General features: G+C 35.6%; 2 protein-coding genes across 3 annotated transcripts; one reads left to right on the forward strand and one right to left on the reverse strand.

Moving 5' to 3' along the window:
• Positions 1-1,082: 1,082 nt before the first annotated feature.
• Positions 1,083-3,171, forward strand: LOC114179147 (alpha-1,3-arabinosyltransferase XAT2-like). 2 transcript variants are annotated; one of them, XM_028065380.1, is made up of 3 exons: positions 1,083-1,386; positions 1,547-1,621; positions 1,861-3,171. In XM_028065380.1, the coding sequence occupies exons 1-3, from the start codon at positions 1,245-1,247 to the stop codon at positions 3,036-3,038; spliced, it is 1,395 nt and encodes a 464-aa protein (XP_027921181.1). In that variant the 5' UTR covers positions 1,083-1,244; the 3' UTR covers positions 3,039-3,171. The 2 variants fall into 2 exon arrangements, with proteins under 2 accessions (XP_027921181.1, XP_027921182.1); XM_028065381.1 differs by having other exon boundaries at positions 1,083-1,179.
• Positions 3,172-4,065: 894 nt separating this feature from the next.
• Positions 4,066-16,177, reverse strand: LOC114179146 (DExH-box ATP-dependent RNA helicase DExH3). Its single transcript, XM_028065379.1, has 19 exons — positions 15,794-16,177; positions 15,564-15,718; positions 15,392-15,479; positions 13,710-13,958; positions 13,106-13,201; positions 10,989-11,177; positions 10,739-10,898; positions 10,525-10,655; positions 9,916-10,089; positions 9,561-9,833; positions 8,875-9,069; positions 7,999-8,202; positions 7,709-7,778; positions 7,423-7,571; positions 6,711-7,019; positions 5,871-5,930; positions 5,607-5,759; positions 5,378-5,488; positions 4,066-5,247 (listed from the first exon to the last, which is right to left on the reverse strand). Exons 1-19 carry the CDS (start codon positions 16,166-16,168, stop codon positions 4,786-4,788), a joined length of 3,603 nt encoding a protein of 1,200 aa, XP_027921180.1. The 5' UTR covers positions 16,169-16,177; the 3' UTR covers positions 4,066-4,785.
• Positions 16,178-16,560: the final 383 nt, after the last annotated feature.

Here is a 16,560-nt window from a genome sequence, read left to right on the forward strand (position 1 = left end):
TGCATTTTCGACGTCATTAAATCCATTAATAATTACTACTTTTAGAACTACCTCTTTCTATAATCAAATATTTAAATTATATCTCAATAAGTGATCAAACATATAATACAAAGACTCTATAACTATACACTCATCATGCACCCCACCAAAAACTACAACAACAACAAAAAAATACTCGTATTGTTAAAGTGTCTTGCTCTGTGCTACCAAACGACTTTTTGAATATGCTTTTCTTACTAGAATTTGCTTCGTTAAACTCAGCTTCTTGCCGACAATTTTCTTCCTCTTTCACCTTATTTCTTCTTCTCAATTTTATTTTTGTCGTATAAAAGAAGAATGTTTGACACAAGTTGATACCAAAGTCGATTTATATATTCTTTCTTTTTACTAAGTTCTGAAATATCTTTTAATACCTTTTAAGAATAAAATCGTGACCTGTGTGAATTTAAGTCCTACATTGATTATAAATGAGAAAGTAGAGCCCATAAGAATAAAGACTCATAATCCCTTGTCTTAAAGTTTTGGGTTGAGAATAATATCATTATGTTACGTAGTTGGGCTCAGGTCTCATTGGTGCTGTATCTTTCCAATGAAACCTCCTCCTTTGTAAACCTAACCGTGACAAGTAAAAGAATAAATTCAATCATCAACCTCTAAGAATGTGGCCTATTTTACACTTCAATGCAATGACTTTTTGATACTAATCAACCACATTACAGTTCAAACTGATTGCTAATCTGTCCTATGTTTTTTGTTCATCAAGTTAACCAAACTGCTATTTTTGGTTAATTTGTGACTTGAGCCACATTTGTGTGTGCATGTAAGGTAATGCAATAATTGATATCAGCATTCTAAGCAAGGTTTAGTTGGTTAATACTTTTCAAAGATGGGTTCCACGGTTGGCAGTTTCATACTTGATACGTGAAAAAATATGATCTAACCAAATACCGATCATTAAAAAGGTTTCTTCGTCGTAACAGTCAACCAAAAGTCCTTTTCATTGTCCATTAAATATTAGTTTTGGAGAATCCTCTTGATTCAAGATATAACAACAACTTCGTGGAGAGCAACATTGAATACAAAATTCGCCTCAACCTTCCTCCATTTGTCATATAGAACTGTCTCAAAATCTTCCTTAGCCGACTCCTACAATATAATTCATGGTGATCCACTAAAGAGGTGTTACTCAAAACAAAACTACTTCTATTTGTTAGATGGTATTGTGATCTTGAGTGATAAAAAAAATGATTTACGACACAGTGTTAGCCAAAAGCTTTAGTCGTTATGAGCAGAAAAAGTTGGGATATGGAGCATTTCTGAGCTGCTTGTTCATAGTTTTCAGTCTTTGCACTGTGTTTAAGCCTTACTTGGGTCCTGTGCATGCGTGTGAGTGCTTAACTTCTTGCTTTGTAACCACTTGCATTTCTTACACATTGGGCTTTGAAATGGCATGAAATGCAGATATATGTTCCACCATTTCGTATTATGAACATTTTTTGTATCCATTAAGTTTGACTTTGATTTCCTTTGTTTCTTTTCTATACAGTGAACCTGAAGCTCTTCATAGGTGTTGACACCAAAATGCTGATCACCAGAAGCTCTTCACAAATAGCTCAACAAGGTAAGATTCTGAATCTCAACAAGGTTAACAGAAGTACAGTTCAATTGAGATAACTTCACCAGAACATTAAATACATAAGTGAATCCTTAAACTATGATTATACAGTGTTGAGGTAAATGTTTCATACAACATGTGATTCTGTAATGATTCTCAGGCCTGCAGTTAATGATACTAGCTAGACCTTTGAAATAATGATTCAATTAAAGAGCCTTTTAAAGTTTCTATTCTTTATTTTTCAGTTGAAGGGAAAGAAACAAAGAAAGAGGAGCTACTGTGCACATCAGAAGAAAGAACAGAATTTTGCCAAGCAAAGGGGGATATCAGAATCCAAGGAAAATCCTCCACTGTATACATTGCTTCATCTGAGGCAACAACGTTGGAGAAAAACATGTCACGGAGTTTAAAGCCTTATGCAAGAAGGGATGATGTAGATGCAATGATTCTTGTAAGAGAATGGACATTGAAGGCGGAGAATGTTGTTAACCAGAAAGTTCCTGAATGCACCCAAAATCACAGCATTCCAGCTGTACTGTTTTCTACAGGAGGGTACACTGGTAACCACTTCCATGAATTCACTGACATTGTTATTCCGTTGTTTTTGACTGCTAGAAAGTTCAATGGAGAAGTGCAGTTTATCATAGCAGATAAGCGTCCATGGTGGATTTCAAAGCACAAACCTTTTCTTAAGAAGCTGTCCCATTATGAGATTATGGACATGGATGAAGATGAAGGAGTTCATTGCTTCCCAAGTGTCAATGTGGGTCTCAAACGGTACCATAAAGAACTAAGCATTGACCCTCAAAAATACTCATACTCCATGAAGGACTTCAGAGCTTTTTTGAGAAGCTCCTATGCATTGAAGAGATTCCAAGCAATCAAAATCAGAAACGGTCAACATAGGAAGCCAAGGCTCATGATTCTGTCAAGAAAAAGATCAAGATCTTTCATTAACACTGATGAAATAGAAAAAATGGCCAAGAGTTTCGGTTTTGATGTCATTGTTAAGGAAGCAGGGAAGAGCATGTGGGGGTTTGCTCATGTTGTGAATTCCTGTGATGTGTTATTGGGAGTTCATGGAGCAGGTCTCACCAACATACTTTTCCTTCCGGAAAATGCAGTTTTCATACAGGTTGTGCCTTATGGTGGGTATGCATTGGACTGGCTTGCCACAAATGACTTTGGAAAGCCATCAAAGGATATGAACATAAAGTACTTGGAATATAAAATAAGCTTGGAAGAAAGCACCCTTGTAGAACAATACCCTCTAGATCACATGTTTCTAAAGGATCCTCCATTGATTGGGAAAATAGGGTGGCAAGAATTTAAGTCTGTGTATTTGGACAAGCAAAATGTAAAGCTTGATGTTCATAGGTTTAAGCCTACATTGCAGAGAGCTCTTGAGCTATTGCATAAATAAGTATGATATGTGTCACGGTTAGGATTTGATCAAAGTTTTCATGGTAGTATTTTTCTTTCTTGCTGATATATTTATCTGTTGTTTCTCAACAAACATCTTACAGAATGAAGAACAAAGAGGTTATCATCTGAAACGAAATTTCTGTATTGAAAGGAAAATGGTGTTTGATATACATACCTGAAAGCTAAAGCGTTTAAGGTATCACTTTTGAGACATCATGCAATGACAAAAAGTTTAGGCTATGTCCTATGTTTGGGTAAAGGTTTATTTTAGGAAATAATTGTTTTCTTTTTTCAAAACAATGATAATGATAAAAGTTATTTAAGTAGTTTTTTGCTGCCTTTTTGTTTTACTTTAAGATGTTTCAAAGGCAAGTGAGTGATAGTTAATTTTACTAGGAGGTGAATTTGTAATTGTAAATGTAAAAATTGTTGCTTGCACTTAAGTTGAAGAGATCAACATGAATTCAATTTAAACTTTATGGGGGAACATCATGCACCTGCTACTTCAGAAAGTGGGGTGGGTGAGATAGATTGATAAATTGGTTTACTTCTTACTTTGAATTTTACCCGAGACAATTATGTGGAGTGTTTTAAAAATAAAAAATCAAAAAATCAAAACCTACTCTTCAGATAACACTAGAGCTTCCAAGGCCGCTACAGTTATATCGTCGTTACTGTTCCACACGTAAATTCTTTTTGGGTAATGGTAGGGAACTTTTTAGCTTGTAAAATGGGGAATGATTGGAATGTTCTTATAGCTGCAATTTTATGCGACATTGACAGTTAAGGGTTCATTGTTATATCTATGATGACAATAATAATTTTGTACAAGGGTTGTGATACCCCTAGTATCTCATATCTCATGTATATATACAGATATAACATTATTTGCTGATAAAAATTGTGCGATAAACATAGAAATGAGACAATTTTCTTTCCTTTTAATATATTCTGATAGGCATCTAAGACTATGAATCTGATGTAGTCATACTGAGCTTTCCTTTTTTTCCAATCCCATCGGCATCGTCTTAAAGTCATCGCTGTTGATTGTTTTAGGTTCTAAAATTATACAACTTATTCATTCTTTGATTTTCTAATCAGAGGTTAGTAAATCAAAATTGATTCGTACTAACTTACCTCTCACAGTTTACAATGTCTGCAGGAAAAAAAATCCATCTCAGGTGTAGCAATTACCAAGCCTCATGATAGGCTTTTAAGAGTATAACTCATCTTAAACACATTCCTAATCAGCAAATTTGATTAACTTAATTCGGTTCCCTGAGCAACTACCACATCTATCTTAGACACATTCCTAATATAGTACACATGTTCTTCAATTAAATGATGGGTCTTAAATATGGAAAATCAGTTGTCCCCCAATGAATTGTTGCGTTTGAATCCACCGCAACAGCCGTGCAAAAAGAATGCATCATCACCATATGGATACAATTGTTGCTGCTTACTATATATGAAAGCTCCGAAAGCTGGTCAGTCTTGTGGACATGCTGGTGTAGAATTGTGCCCCAATTCTAGATAGACTGGATGCAATCACCCTTTACAAAAACACGGGCTCTGATCTGTACCTGTCATACTCAAGTTTTCTCAATTGCTCTGTACATTCACTATTGAAATTATGACTGGAAAGATCCATGGATCAATTGCACCATAGCCTTCAAATGGACAAGTTCTTCCTCGGTATATAATCCTATTAACAAATCCATCCAAGGTACCCTTTTAAAGGCAGCTCAACTCCACTTAGCGCCACTAAACGATTTCTTCCTACTTTTCTTGTTGCTCTTCTTCAAAAGAACTGATGCATGGTCAATACCATCAGATGAATGGCTATCCCCTTTCAACCATAGAAGAGCCTCAGCAGCAGCAGATTTTTCTGCTAATTTCTTGCTGCCGCAAGGCTTACCAACAAAATTCAACCCATTAAATATGACAGTAGAACGGAATTGGCTGTTTTTCAGCTGCGTTGTTTTGTAAGTTGGTGAGTCATGTCCAGCCCTGTTAAGAAATGACTGAAGTTGATTTTTAAAATTTTCAGCCTCGACTCCACTTTTGGAGTTTGTTTCCTTCTTTACCTGTGATAGAACTTGGCGACCAAAGACAAACCTACCATCACAATGGTCTTCTGAAACCAACAATCTGACAGCTGAAAGAAGCTGACTATGCGATTGTGTTTCCTGCTTGGGATCCAGAAGCTGGAAAAACATGCAAATCATAAAGTCAATATCCAAAAGACTTGAAGAGAAACCAAAAATTGATGGAAGAATGTGGTTACACAAATAAATAATTCCCAAAAAGAAAATGTTAATTATGGGTTGAACTTACCTTTTTCTGTATCAATTCTTCCAGTTCCATCTTTAAGCTCAAGTAAGTCTTGGCTAATTCTGGTTTCATGAAAAACTCCAAATAGCCCCCCAACATTTTCAGGTGACCATCCTGTCAAATGAATTATATGCAAGAGCACAAATAAGTAGCAAAAAAGGAAGCCCAGAACATACAACCAAGAATAACAGATCTAGGTGGGAAGTGAAGAGAAAATATGGTAGGAACTTACTAGTCCACCTCTGGATACATTCCCACCAAACAAGAGAAGCACCGAATCAGATATACCAGTTGAATCTCTGAGGAATACTGAATTCACTTTCACCTTTTCATTAAACACTAACCATGGGTATGGAATTCGAGGTACACAGCCATTTACAGAGCTCTACAAGATGCAGCACCAACATTAAACTTCGATGGATTATATATTCCCCCAATTAAAACTGAGTCATAATACAAGGATTGAAGAAAATCAGATATTTGAAGAGAAGCTTACAGAATACAAAAGAACCTGACCATCCTCCATTGTCTTCAGTGCTATTGACTTATCTTTGTTCTGCAAAACAAAAGTTGTACAACCTCACATAAAAAGGTACACAATGAAACTACTACATAATAATTAAAACATGACACTATTCCCAATAATTTGATGAACCGGTAGAATAATATACATATAACAAAACCCCATGAAGAAGCATGGATAAAAAAAATAAGCTATCCAGGTTATTACCAACACCATTGTAGAGAAGAAACAAAATACAAACAATTTTGACAAAAAGACCAACTTACAGTTTTGGTTGTCCTATTTCTACAAAGATTGATTTATTACACTTAATCGCAATGTTATGGTTACCTCCATGAGCCCCCCACGCAACTCCTTCCCGAGGTCAATCCTGATGTTGATATGACAATGCTCTTTTTCTTTTGTTGATGTAACATTAAATTTTATGAAATGATTTTGTTTTTTTGGTTTGTTGATGATGATTAGAGGATATCATTTGCGTTGATAGAAAAGTGTCACATCATCAACAAATCATTAAGGGAACTCAATTCCCTTTGGAAACAGACAGCATAGATAAAATAAATAAAAATCAAAAATTGAATTTTGGAAAAACAAAGGGGAGAAAAATTGTAAAGTTCATGTTGTTCATACTTGTCCTTGTGTTTGTGGTACACATCTGTTACTTAAATGAAGATGCCACAAATAGAAACAGAAAGAGGGTTCTACAAACATACAATAGATGTAGGGGCACACATAGCCGAAAGTAAATAAATAAAAGTGAAAAGTAAACATTTTGGAAACAACATAGTTGAAAGGACTAGCAGTGTTGATTACCATAACAGAAGATATTCCGGGAAACAAACCCGCACAGATGACTGCTCGGATGAGATGCATTTCATGACTCCATGCATTGTAGGTTTCAGGCTTGTCATTGACCAGACCAATATCTTTGAGCAAGTAAAGGAATTGCTTTCTAAGAGACTCAATGGCCTTAAGTGTTTGAGAAGAAAGAAAATTTCGCCAACAGTACTCATAACCAGCCTGCTGTGTCTCAGCATCTTTCCAACCCTCATAAGCCCGGACAAGTGCAAGATGATCACTATAGTCACGAGCAGCAAATTGGGCTTTGGCAGACTCTGCAAGCTGCATAGAGCATACACAGTAAATAATTGAATACAAAGCCAGGGCCCTCTCTACCTAACAGACTTTTAACATACGAATTATGTATATGGATAATGAAGCCAGAGCACTGACAATTTCAATATGAAAAGTGAACCATTATAATAAGCACCAAAAATGCCGATACAAAATCATATTTACTCCATGATATCAACCTAATCAACCAATACAGTGTACATGCTTGATAGGTCTATTAACTTGCTCTAGTTTGCTTCCAGTTATTATACTCTTGAAAACAACTGGTCTCACTTGCGACCATCAAAACCAATAAAATTTACCACCATTTCTATCCAGAGGAACATCCAAGTTCAACAAAAGAAGAGTCAGGAAGCAGGAAATATCAGCAATAGTCAAAACAAAAACTTACGTCTTTCTTGTCAGATGGCGTCACAAATGGATCTCTTACACTTAGACCAGCAACAACAGTCATTATAGGATCCAAACACTTGAAGATGGTTCCTAAAATGAGCATCTTGCCAAGTTTGGGTTCTACAGGAAGCATTGCCAATTTGTGCCCTGAAAATTAACAATCCAATCAACAGTAACTCTAGAATAAATCAAGATAACACTTTGAAAAACCAATGTCAGGAGAATATTCTTTTACTTGACAGTGGAAAGAAGAAATAAAGACCATGGTGCAGTAGTTCTTTTACCTAAAACTGTTAAATTTTCATTCCCGTCTAAGGCCCCAATAATCTTCAAATACTCAACAGCATTTTCAACCTGCAGAATAAAAGTAATTGATTACATAATAAATTGAGTAAAACAACACGGATGCAGGATACAGAATGTCATAAGTTCCACACATACAATTCATTGGAAATATAAACACCGATGCAGGATGCAGAATGTCATAAGTTCTACACATACAATTCATGTAAAATACAAATAACAACCCTCGTATTTGAAAGCAAGTTCCAGAAACATGTTCAATGAATTTTACCGATAGAGGCTCCGGTGGCTGTAGAGCTTTAGATAAAAACTCAGAGATGCTTCCAAGTTGTAGAGTTTTGATTTGCAGGCACAAGGACTGCAAAGGTGTTCTCAAAAGCTCTGGCAATTGATAATCAGCAAAAGCATCATAAACACATCTGGGATAAAGATGGTAGCATTCACCAGGCTGAACACGGCCGGCCCTTCCTCTCCTCTAAAAAGTTATGAAAACTTTCTAAGAAACCAGACAGTCTAAATAATATAGAAAAGCATAATCTGAGAAAGAAAACATTAAGAAGCTGAACACATACATGGGAGTCATACAATGGAAGTTTAACTACTTATAAACATGTAGTTCAACTTGATTGAGATAACAACTATAAGTGAACAGCATAGTCTAACTTCACAAATCCATCAAAAAGCATTGAGGATGAGCATCTGACTTCAATTGAAACATAAGTACAATCTAAAATTACTAAAGAAAATATTTTATCAAGACAGGATATATTACAAAAAACTTCTTGTTGTATATGTTCTGTGGAGCATGTATGACAAACAAAAACAACATATCACGTGTAACACAAGAGACAAACCACAATTTGCCCCTTCACATTTCTTACTAACTCAATTAAATTGCTCAGGTTCTCTATACGGAAAAAACTTCAGCCTATTATTAAAAAAAACTATTTTTACAATGAAACAACAGCCAAGCCTGATCTTATCAGGCTATATCAAAAACTGAATTTCCTGTAGTAAAAGTATTTGGAGCAATGTCTTCTCTAATTTTTTGCCTTTAAGTTTTCTAAGGTATTTCTCTAAACCCTTTAGTAGGAATGTATTCCATTCAAACAGAAAAAAGACAAATAAATTCTTTAATCCAAAATACCTGCCGGGCTGAAGCTTTTGAGATCCAAGATGGAAGCAAACAAGGAGTGTTATTTAATGCGTCATATGATGTTTCTTTTGCTTTTCCAGAGTCAACCACAAAGACAACATCATTGATGGTAATACTAGTCTCAGCCATGTTAGTTGCCAAAACAATTTTCCTCACCCCTCCTTCAGGATTTTCAAATATCAACCTCTGCAGAATAGTAAGTAAAATGGGAACAAAAAAAATATTATTATATAACTTATGGCAATGATTAACTTACTACGACCAGAAACATATGATGAAATAGAGATGTGATTTATTATATCAATTAGAGCATGGAAATTTAATTGCTTCAAGGCAAAAAGAAATCCCCTCCCACAGGAAAAAAAAAATTGCATTAGCTTCTTTATACAATCAATTACTGCACCAAATTTCAGTACCACATGACAAGACTTCCTAAAATATTGTTACAACTTCTATATTAGAATAATGTCTTTCATTTTCTCAAACAAACTTGAGAAATTTTCCCAAAAACTATTTCCGAGGCACCCATTTTTAGTAGAATGTACTTAATTTTAATCACTTCAGAGCTATTATTTCTGATATTTGCAGTTAAATTTACTATTAGATGTCTTGAATTAAATTGTAATCTAGACAACAAGCATTATTTTATGGTTAATAAGATAATATAGCAAGATCACCTGCTCAGAGCTGGCCATGGAGCCATGGCATGCAAGAAGCAATACTCGGCTCGGATCACCCAACAAAGGATGACCTTGAAGTTGATCCTTCAAAGAGTTTATATCATCCCAACCAGTCATAAAAACCAAAACAGCTCCTGGCCTTTCATTCTTAACAATGTGACAAAGCACATGTTCAATAAGGTTAAAACCAATTGAATCAGGGCACCAACAGGACAATGAATCTTGGGTGTGCAGGCTATATCCCTTAAAGTCCGCAACTTCTAAAGCATCCTATGAAAAATCAGAGAGAAGTGAACAGAATTAGCAAAAGCTTAAGGACCTAAAATGAAAAATTTTCTGCCTCTACTTGTACCTCAACAGCAGAAGCAATTTGGCTCTTTCTTTTTCTGAAAGCTTGAGCTTGTTTCTGCATTTTCCATGTTTTTTCTTGACCATAGTCATCAATTTGATTATAAGGTGTCAACCGATGTCTAGTTCTTTCCAGAATATCCTCAAGAAAATGTGCTCGAACTGGAAATGTAAAGCCCTAGAATATGCCCGGGTCCCAAAATGAACAAAAGGAAAACATGTTTATCATATCTCGCATATCATCTAATAAGCAAATGTATACAGATTTGCCAAAGCCGCCAAGTGTGAAATTTCTCCTAAAAATAACTTCAAGCTTTCTATCAGTGTACCATCTAGAAAAAAAAGGTTAATATGCAAAAGAATACCAACCAGAGTTTTCCGGTCAACAGCTAAGTGGTTCAACTGCTAAAATGCAGTTTTTATTATTTAAACATTAAACAATGTTTATTATGAGATAAAAATCATCATGTCCATTGAAGTGCCTTATCATTTGTCAATATCAAGCTATCATAAAATCACATCATAACTTTGAAAACTGATGATATGATAACACATTAGAGAGACAGTAACTGAACTTTAACACGGATTACAGCAATGACTATCCTGAACTTACAGGAATATGCATAGTTGGAGCACCATTAAAGTATGAAGAAAAAAGCTCAGCATTTAAGGTTGCACTCATCAAAACCAATCTCAAATCAGGACGATGAGGGAGAATTTCCTTCAGGACAATGAGAAGAAAATCTGACACGTGAAAACCAGTTGTAAGTATAACTTTAAATAGTCTTATTAAACATTAGATTAGAATAAAACAATTATTTAACTACCTTCATTCATTCCACGTTCATGAATTTCATCAACAATAACATGAGTTACACCTTTTAAATTCCTATCCACAAGCAGTCTCCGCAATAATACGCCAGTGGTGCAAAACAGAAGACGGGTATCTCTCCCTTTCAAACCCTCCAAGCGAACTTTGTATCCAACCTATCAGAAGGTAAAACAGGTAGAAAACTTAAGTTAAGCACTCATGTGTGCATGCCAAGTAATTCAAGCTGAAAAAGTCCACAAACTAACAGATTCTCCTAACTTCTCCCCACGTTCTGCTGCAACTCTTTCAGAAACAGACATAGCAGATATTCTTCTGGGCTGAGTACAAATTATGTTACATACAGCTCCGCGGGCAGCCTCAGTCTCAGATTCTAATATGTATTGAGGAAGTTGTGTGGTCTTACCACAACCAGTTTCACCTGAGACAACAACGACCTGCAAATTTTCATTTATGATACCACTTAATATAAACTATCATTCCGCCAACAAACATATTGAGACTTAGTTTCCACAAAAAATAAATCTGAAAATATAGAAACCTGTATCAATTTATTTTATCCTTTATAAATAATTATTTGCTTTAGAAACTATAAGTTGTATCAATTTGATTGTTGGCTTCTGAATGCTCCAAATATGAAAGACCTATGTAGTTATAGGATTACATAATATGTTATATAACATTAAAAATATGTATTTAATTATCAATGATTTGACCACACTTAAACTATTGAATTATGAACAACAGTCTTCACTAGTACAATGATCAGTCTAATTTTAAAAGCATTGGACAAAAGTATAGTACATAGCACACAGCCCTGCCCACTTAAACAGAGAGACTGCTTCCAAAATCTGAACGTCAAGTTAAAAGAGCAGCAACCTAATCATTGTGGCAAAGCTCATCCTCACAAACCATGAAAAAGGGCATTAAAAAATTAGCTGCTGAGATATAAACAATCTTAGTCATATAAAATTTTGTTTAAGATGATAACATCCTGATTTGCCTACAATGAACAAAATTTTTGAAAAGTAAGAAAATTTTACTCTAGTCATAATAAAGGCTTAAATAGTCATTTGGTTAAGTTTTTTCACTTTAATCCTACTTTTGAAATTGTTTTCAATTTGGTCCTACCTTTCGTTAATTTCATTCAACTAAATCCTTTTCCTTAACTCCGTCTAAATAGTTATCGAAACAATGGCCAGCGTGGTTCGTTTCTATGATGTGGAGCACTGTTCAATGACATGTCTGTTATTTTACTGTGCTGGCCTTTTAATTTTAATTAGAGAGTTTAGGGTTTATAATTTGTGGAATTGGGTTTAGGGATTCTTCATGGATTTGGGGATTTCTTCGTGGAATTGGGGATTTCTTTGAATTGGGAATTTCAGAGCAATTGCTGCCATCAAAGATTGAGGCCAATCTGTGAAGATTTGTTCGCGGAGGGTTCAAGCTGTTCATCGCGGAGGTAGGGTTTGTATAATTTTTTGGTTTAGGGTTTGTTTAATTTTTGCTAACTACTGTGGTTTTTTTGGGACATTTAAGAAACCCAAATCAATGGCTGATTACAAGTGGGAAGTGGGGACAACTTTCTTGGATAAGGCACAGTTTGTTAACAAACTGTGCCTTATCCACGAAAGTTGTCCCCACTTCCCACTTGTACAAACTGTGCCTTATCCACGAAAGTTGTCCCCACTTCCCACTTGTAATTAGCCATTGATTTGGGTTTCTTAAATGTCCCAAAAAAAACACAGTAGTAAGCAAAAATTAAACAAACCCTAAGCCAAAAAATTATACAAACCCTACCTCTGCGATGAACAGCTAGAACCCTTCGTGAACAAATCCTCACAGATCGGCCTCAATCTTTGATGGCACCAATTGCTCTAAAATCCCCAATTCCACGGAGAAATCCCCAAATCCACGAAGAATCCCTAAACCCAATTCCACAAATTATAAACCCTAAACTCTCTAATTAAAATTAAAAGGCCAGCATAGTAAAATAACAGACACGTCATTGAACAGTACTCCACGTCACAGAAACGAACTACGTTGGCCACTATTTCGTTAACTATTTAGACGGAATTAAGGAAAAGGATTTAATTGAATGAAATTAACGAAAGGTAGGACCAAATTGAAAACAATTTCAGAAGTAGGACCAAAGTGAAAAAACTTAACCAAAACTAGGACCAAATGACTATTTAAGCCCATAATAAATTATAAATTATACTTCTGTGTCTTGCGTAAAAGATCATACATGAGCATCAAACTGAAAGCCGTTTTTTTGTTTTTCTCTTGCAGAAGTGAAAAGTAAACATTGAAGGAAATAACACTAAATAAGAAATCTCAAAAGGCATCATTTTCCCTTTATCACCTGATTCTCTGAAATAAGTCTCAAAAATGCATCCTTCTCTTTGAACGCGGGAAGACTTCTGCGAAATTCGAGCATCTTTTGCCCTTCATGAGACTCCTATAGATAAACCAACATCTGTTACAACATTTATAAAGGATAAAATAACAAAAAAGGACATCTAACAAAGTACAGAATTTCATTGCTAGAGAAGATCAATAAACAGCTTTCATCATGATATGTCAACGTCAGAAACCAGATAACACGTAATCAACAATCAAAATCTCGGAAACTCAGTCATTGCCCATTAATCACTAAGTTGGGATAACAACACTCAAATAAACATATTGCCATAAATGATTTAATAAGTCGATGTAGTTTTGTTATTCATTAAAAGTGTATGGCCAAAGTAAAAGATACCAGTATTATGATAAAGCTAAGCCCTCTGTCCATTTTTAAAATTGATAAACACGGTATACATGGACTACAAATATGGATGCATTATAATTATTCACAATTTATAACATTCATAAATTTGCACCCACACTATGAATGGAACTAGAGTCAAAATACTAAAACACAAAATCAATGAAATGCTAGCTAAGAAAATAAAAGCACTTTAATAAACCTGCCAATCTTGTTGCCGATGACGCAGTTGCAAACTTCTTCGTTGCAGGATTTTCTCCTTGACAACACTATTATGAGTCAAGGGCTCTGGCTGTTCATGCATTCCTTCATTGGCTGGAATGCTTATAGCATCACTTGATTTATGCAATGAATCATTCAAATAACTCCACTTGCTTGCAGTAGCCTTTTGTGAAAGATGGGCATGGAGACGAGCATCTACTTCTTTATGAACGTCAAATGGTAAGACTACCTGCACAAGCACAGAAAAATGGCCAATCAGGATACTTGTTATAGAGGTACCAAATATCACAAATTTATAGCATTTAAACTGTAAAGAAAATTGTTACCTATTGACAAACTTTTGGTTCTTGGAATTGTGCTCAAAATTAAACATTCGGGATTGGAATTGAAATTGGGACATTGAGGAACTATTTGACTTACAAAAATGTTTTCTCTTTTTACTTGTAATTACAAAAATGTTATATTGTTTTTAATTTCCTTCTGGTTTTCAAATGATTGGGTTAGAAACAGTGAAACCAACCTCTTATTATTTTCTGTTTTCACTTTTGTAAATGTAAATAAAATAAGAAAAGCATGATATTAGTTAATTAGTTGGTGGCTGTCAGTTAAGATTTCTGGCTGTTGCATAGCTCCCTATATAAGGTAGGGATGTTGTATGTTGACAGACTGCAGGTAGATTGAGACTGAATGACAATAACAGAAGTGCAGTGGACAACTCTTTGTTTCTCTCATCTATCCTCTCTGTTTTGTTTACTTCTCTATACACTATCTCTCATACATGGTGGAGGGCATTTCTAATAAGCTTCAAGGGCTAATGTGCACAAGGGATGATGCCTCCATCAATTTTGGACATGACCAAGAAATGAACACCACTATACATGCCATAAAAATCACTTTCAAGATTTGAGGCATCTTTCACAGCTAGGCAGCTTAGCAGAATTTAATGAAAAGTTTGATGCAATTTTTTTTAATCTCTGCTCATATGAGCCCTCTTTCATTGTCTTTCTGTTTCTTACTCTTTTCCTAGATTCTATGTTATTTTCCTATACAAACATTCAAAAAATAAGAATCAAAGTGAAACAATATGATATTTTGTGTAATTAAAATATTAAATCAGAAAACACTTCTCAAATATAACAGCCCCTAAAGTCTTTTGTGTTTGTTTAGTATTCAGACATTGAATCCCAATACCTCATATTCCAAGGAATTGAAAAACTATGAAGAATAGTCTTCCCAGCAGTAAAGAAAACAGCCGTAGCCACCTAAGTTCAATACCTTGAACACCATATTAGTCACCAAACTCTCTACTCTACTACCTTTGCATCAGTGTTAGACGTTATTTATTTACACTGCCACCAACCACACACCAATGCACCCCCCGCCCCCCATTTTCCCACTCCCACTACCACAAACAACAGTCTCCTTTGCCAGCATCGTGACCATGTATCGTGCCAACAACTGCAATTATAAAACTTAACTCCGCTTACTTTGTTGGATAAGGCAACCTCCAAAAATGGTATCCTTAACCCAGAATTGCCGGTCACCAGTTTCACTTAGTTGATCAAGATTATCCCAAGAAATTAAAATCGATTACCATCCTTTACACAATAATCCAGACACAAAAAGCAACACCAACTCAGAAATTGCAAACAAATTATATACCTCTCTCTGCGGGCGTTTATCATCCAAATCAGGGCGGTAATTTGGCAAAGGCGCCTTGCTAAACACAACAACTCTTGCATATTGCCGGCTGCCAAAGTAAAATCCATTCAGAAATGTACCAAATAAATAACCAAACAAACAAACGCACGCTAAGGGGAAAATAGGTAGCTACCTATACAAACCCATCCTGGTAGCTAAAGTGGAAAGCTGCTCGAAATCGCGACGGTCCTTCTTCTCTCTGGACACCACTTCTTGTTCGTCTTTGGAGCGCATAAGCATGGTCAGCTTCCATCTCCACTCGTCAATGTTCTCGAGCGTTGAATCCCCCTAACAATAACAAACACATTAAAAAAGAACGAATGAAGCAACTGTGCGTGTGATAGGGAACGGAAAATGACGAACCACTTGTTGGCTGTGAGAGGGATAAGACGCAAATTCGACATCGGAATCGTCACTGGACACGTCCTGGTACGCAAAACGGCCGTAGCTGGAGCTTCGCTGGTGCCAAAACGGCAACGTAACGGTCCCCTGGCGCGCGACGGTCCTCGGGCGCGTGACGTTGACAACTTGAAGCGCGTTGGAGGAGGAGCGGAGGCGAATGGCGGTGCGGTGAAGAGGAGTGGTGGAAATGGATGAAAAATAAGGTCTGAGAGGAGTGCAGCGAAGCCGCGACATGGTTTTGAATCTGATGAAGCCCTGAAATACGCCGGAATATGCCATAGGCATGGTGGTCACTGCTGAGAGAGGTTGCACTGCGCAGACACTCGCGCTCTTCATCCCTAAACCCAAGCTATTTATATCTTATCTTTCCTTACATAAATCATGTTCAACGTTAATTCTTTCTAAATCTTTATAATTCTTTCTTAATCTTTATAATGAGTATTTCAAAATTATAGGTACCATAGTTCGTGAAAATATATTTTTATTCTATTTGCATAATTAAAGTGTTCAGAAAAATCATGTTCTTAGTTCTTTACAATATGACTTCTTTTATAAAGAAAAATCAAGAAAATATATTACATTTATTTAACACAAGGAGAAGTAAAAACAAAATTAAGACCTAAAATAAACTACATTTATGGTATCTCCAAATAAAAATGGTAACTAATATAATTCAATTACATGCATCGAGATTTGTGTAAAAATTCTAGTAGCATCTTTAAGGCGAT

This window comes from Vigna unguiculata, chromosome 3 (assembly GCF_004118075.2).
Source record: "Vigna unguiculata cultivar IT97K-499-35 chromosome 3, ASM411807v1, whole genome shotgun sequence".
Taxonomy (NCBI): Eukaryota; Viridiplantae; Streptophyta; class Magnoliopsida; order Fabales; family Fabaceae; genus Vigna; species Vigna unguiculata.

Excerpts from the sequence above, each read along its gene's own strand:
- LOC114179147 (XM_028065380.1), top strand. The coding sequence starts at position 1,245 with ATGATTTACGACACAGTGTTAGCCAAAAGCTTTAGTCGTTATGAGCAG. Across the intron at positions 1,387-1,546 it reads CTTGGGTCCTGTGCATGCGT|TGAACCTGAAGCTCTTCATA; the intron begins GTGAGTGCTTAA and ends TTTTCTATACAG. Across the intron at positions 1,622-1,860 it reads TTCACAAATAGCTCAACAAG|TTGAAGGGAAAGAAACAAAG; the intron begins GTAAGATTCTGA and ends TTTATTTTTCAG.
- LOC114179146 (XM_028065379.1), bottom strand. The coding sequence starts at position 16,168 with ATGAAGAGCGCGAGTGTCTGCGCAGTGCAACCTCTCTCAGCAGTGACC. Across the intron at positions 13,959-15,391 it reads ATAAACGCCCGCAGAGAGAG|GTAGTCTTACCATTTGACGT; the intron begins GTATATAATTTG and ends GTGCTTGTGCAG. Across the intron at positions 7,779-7,998 it reads AGCCACCGGAGCCTCTATCG|GTTGAAAATGCTGTTGAGTA; the intron begins GTAAAATTCATT and ends TTTATTCTGCAG.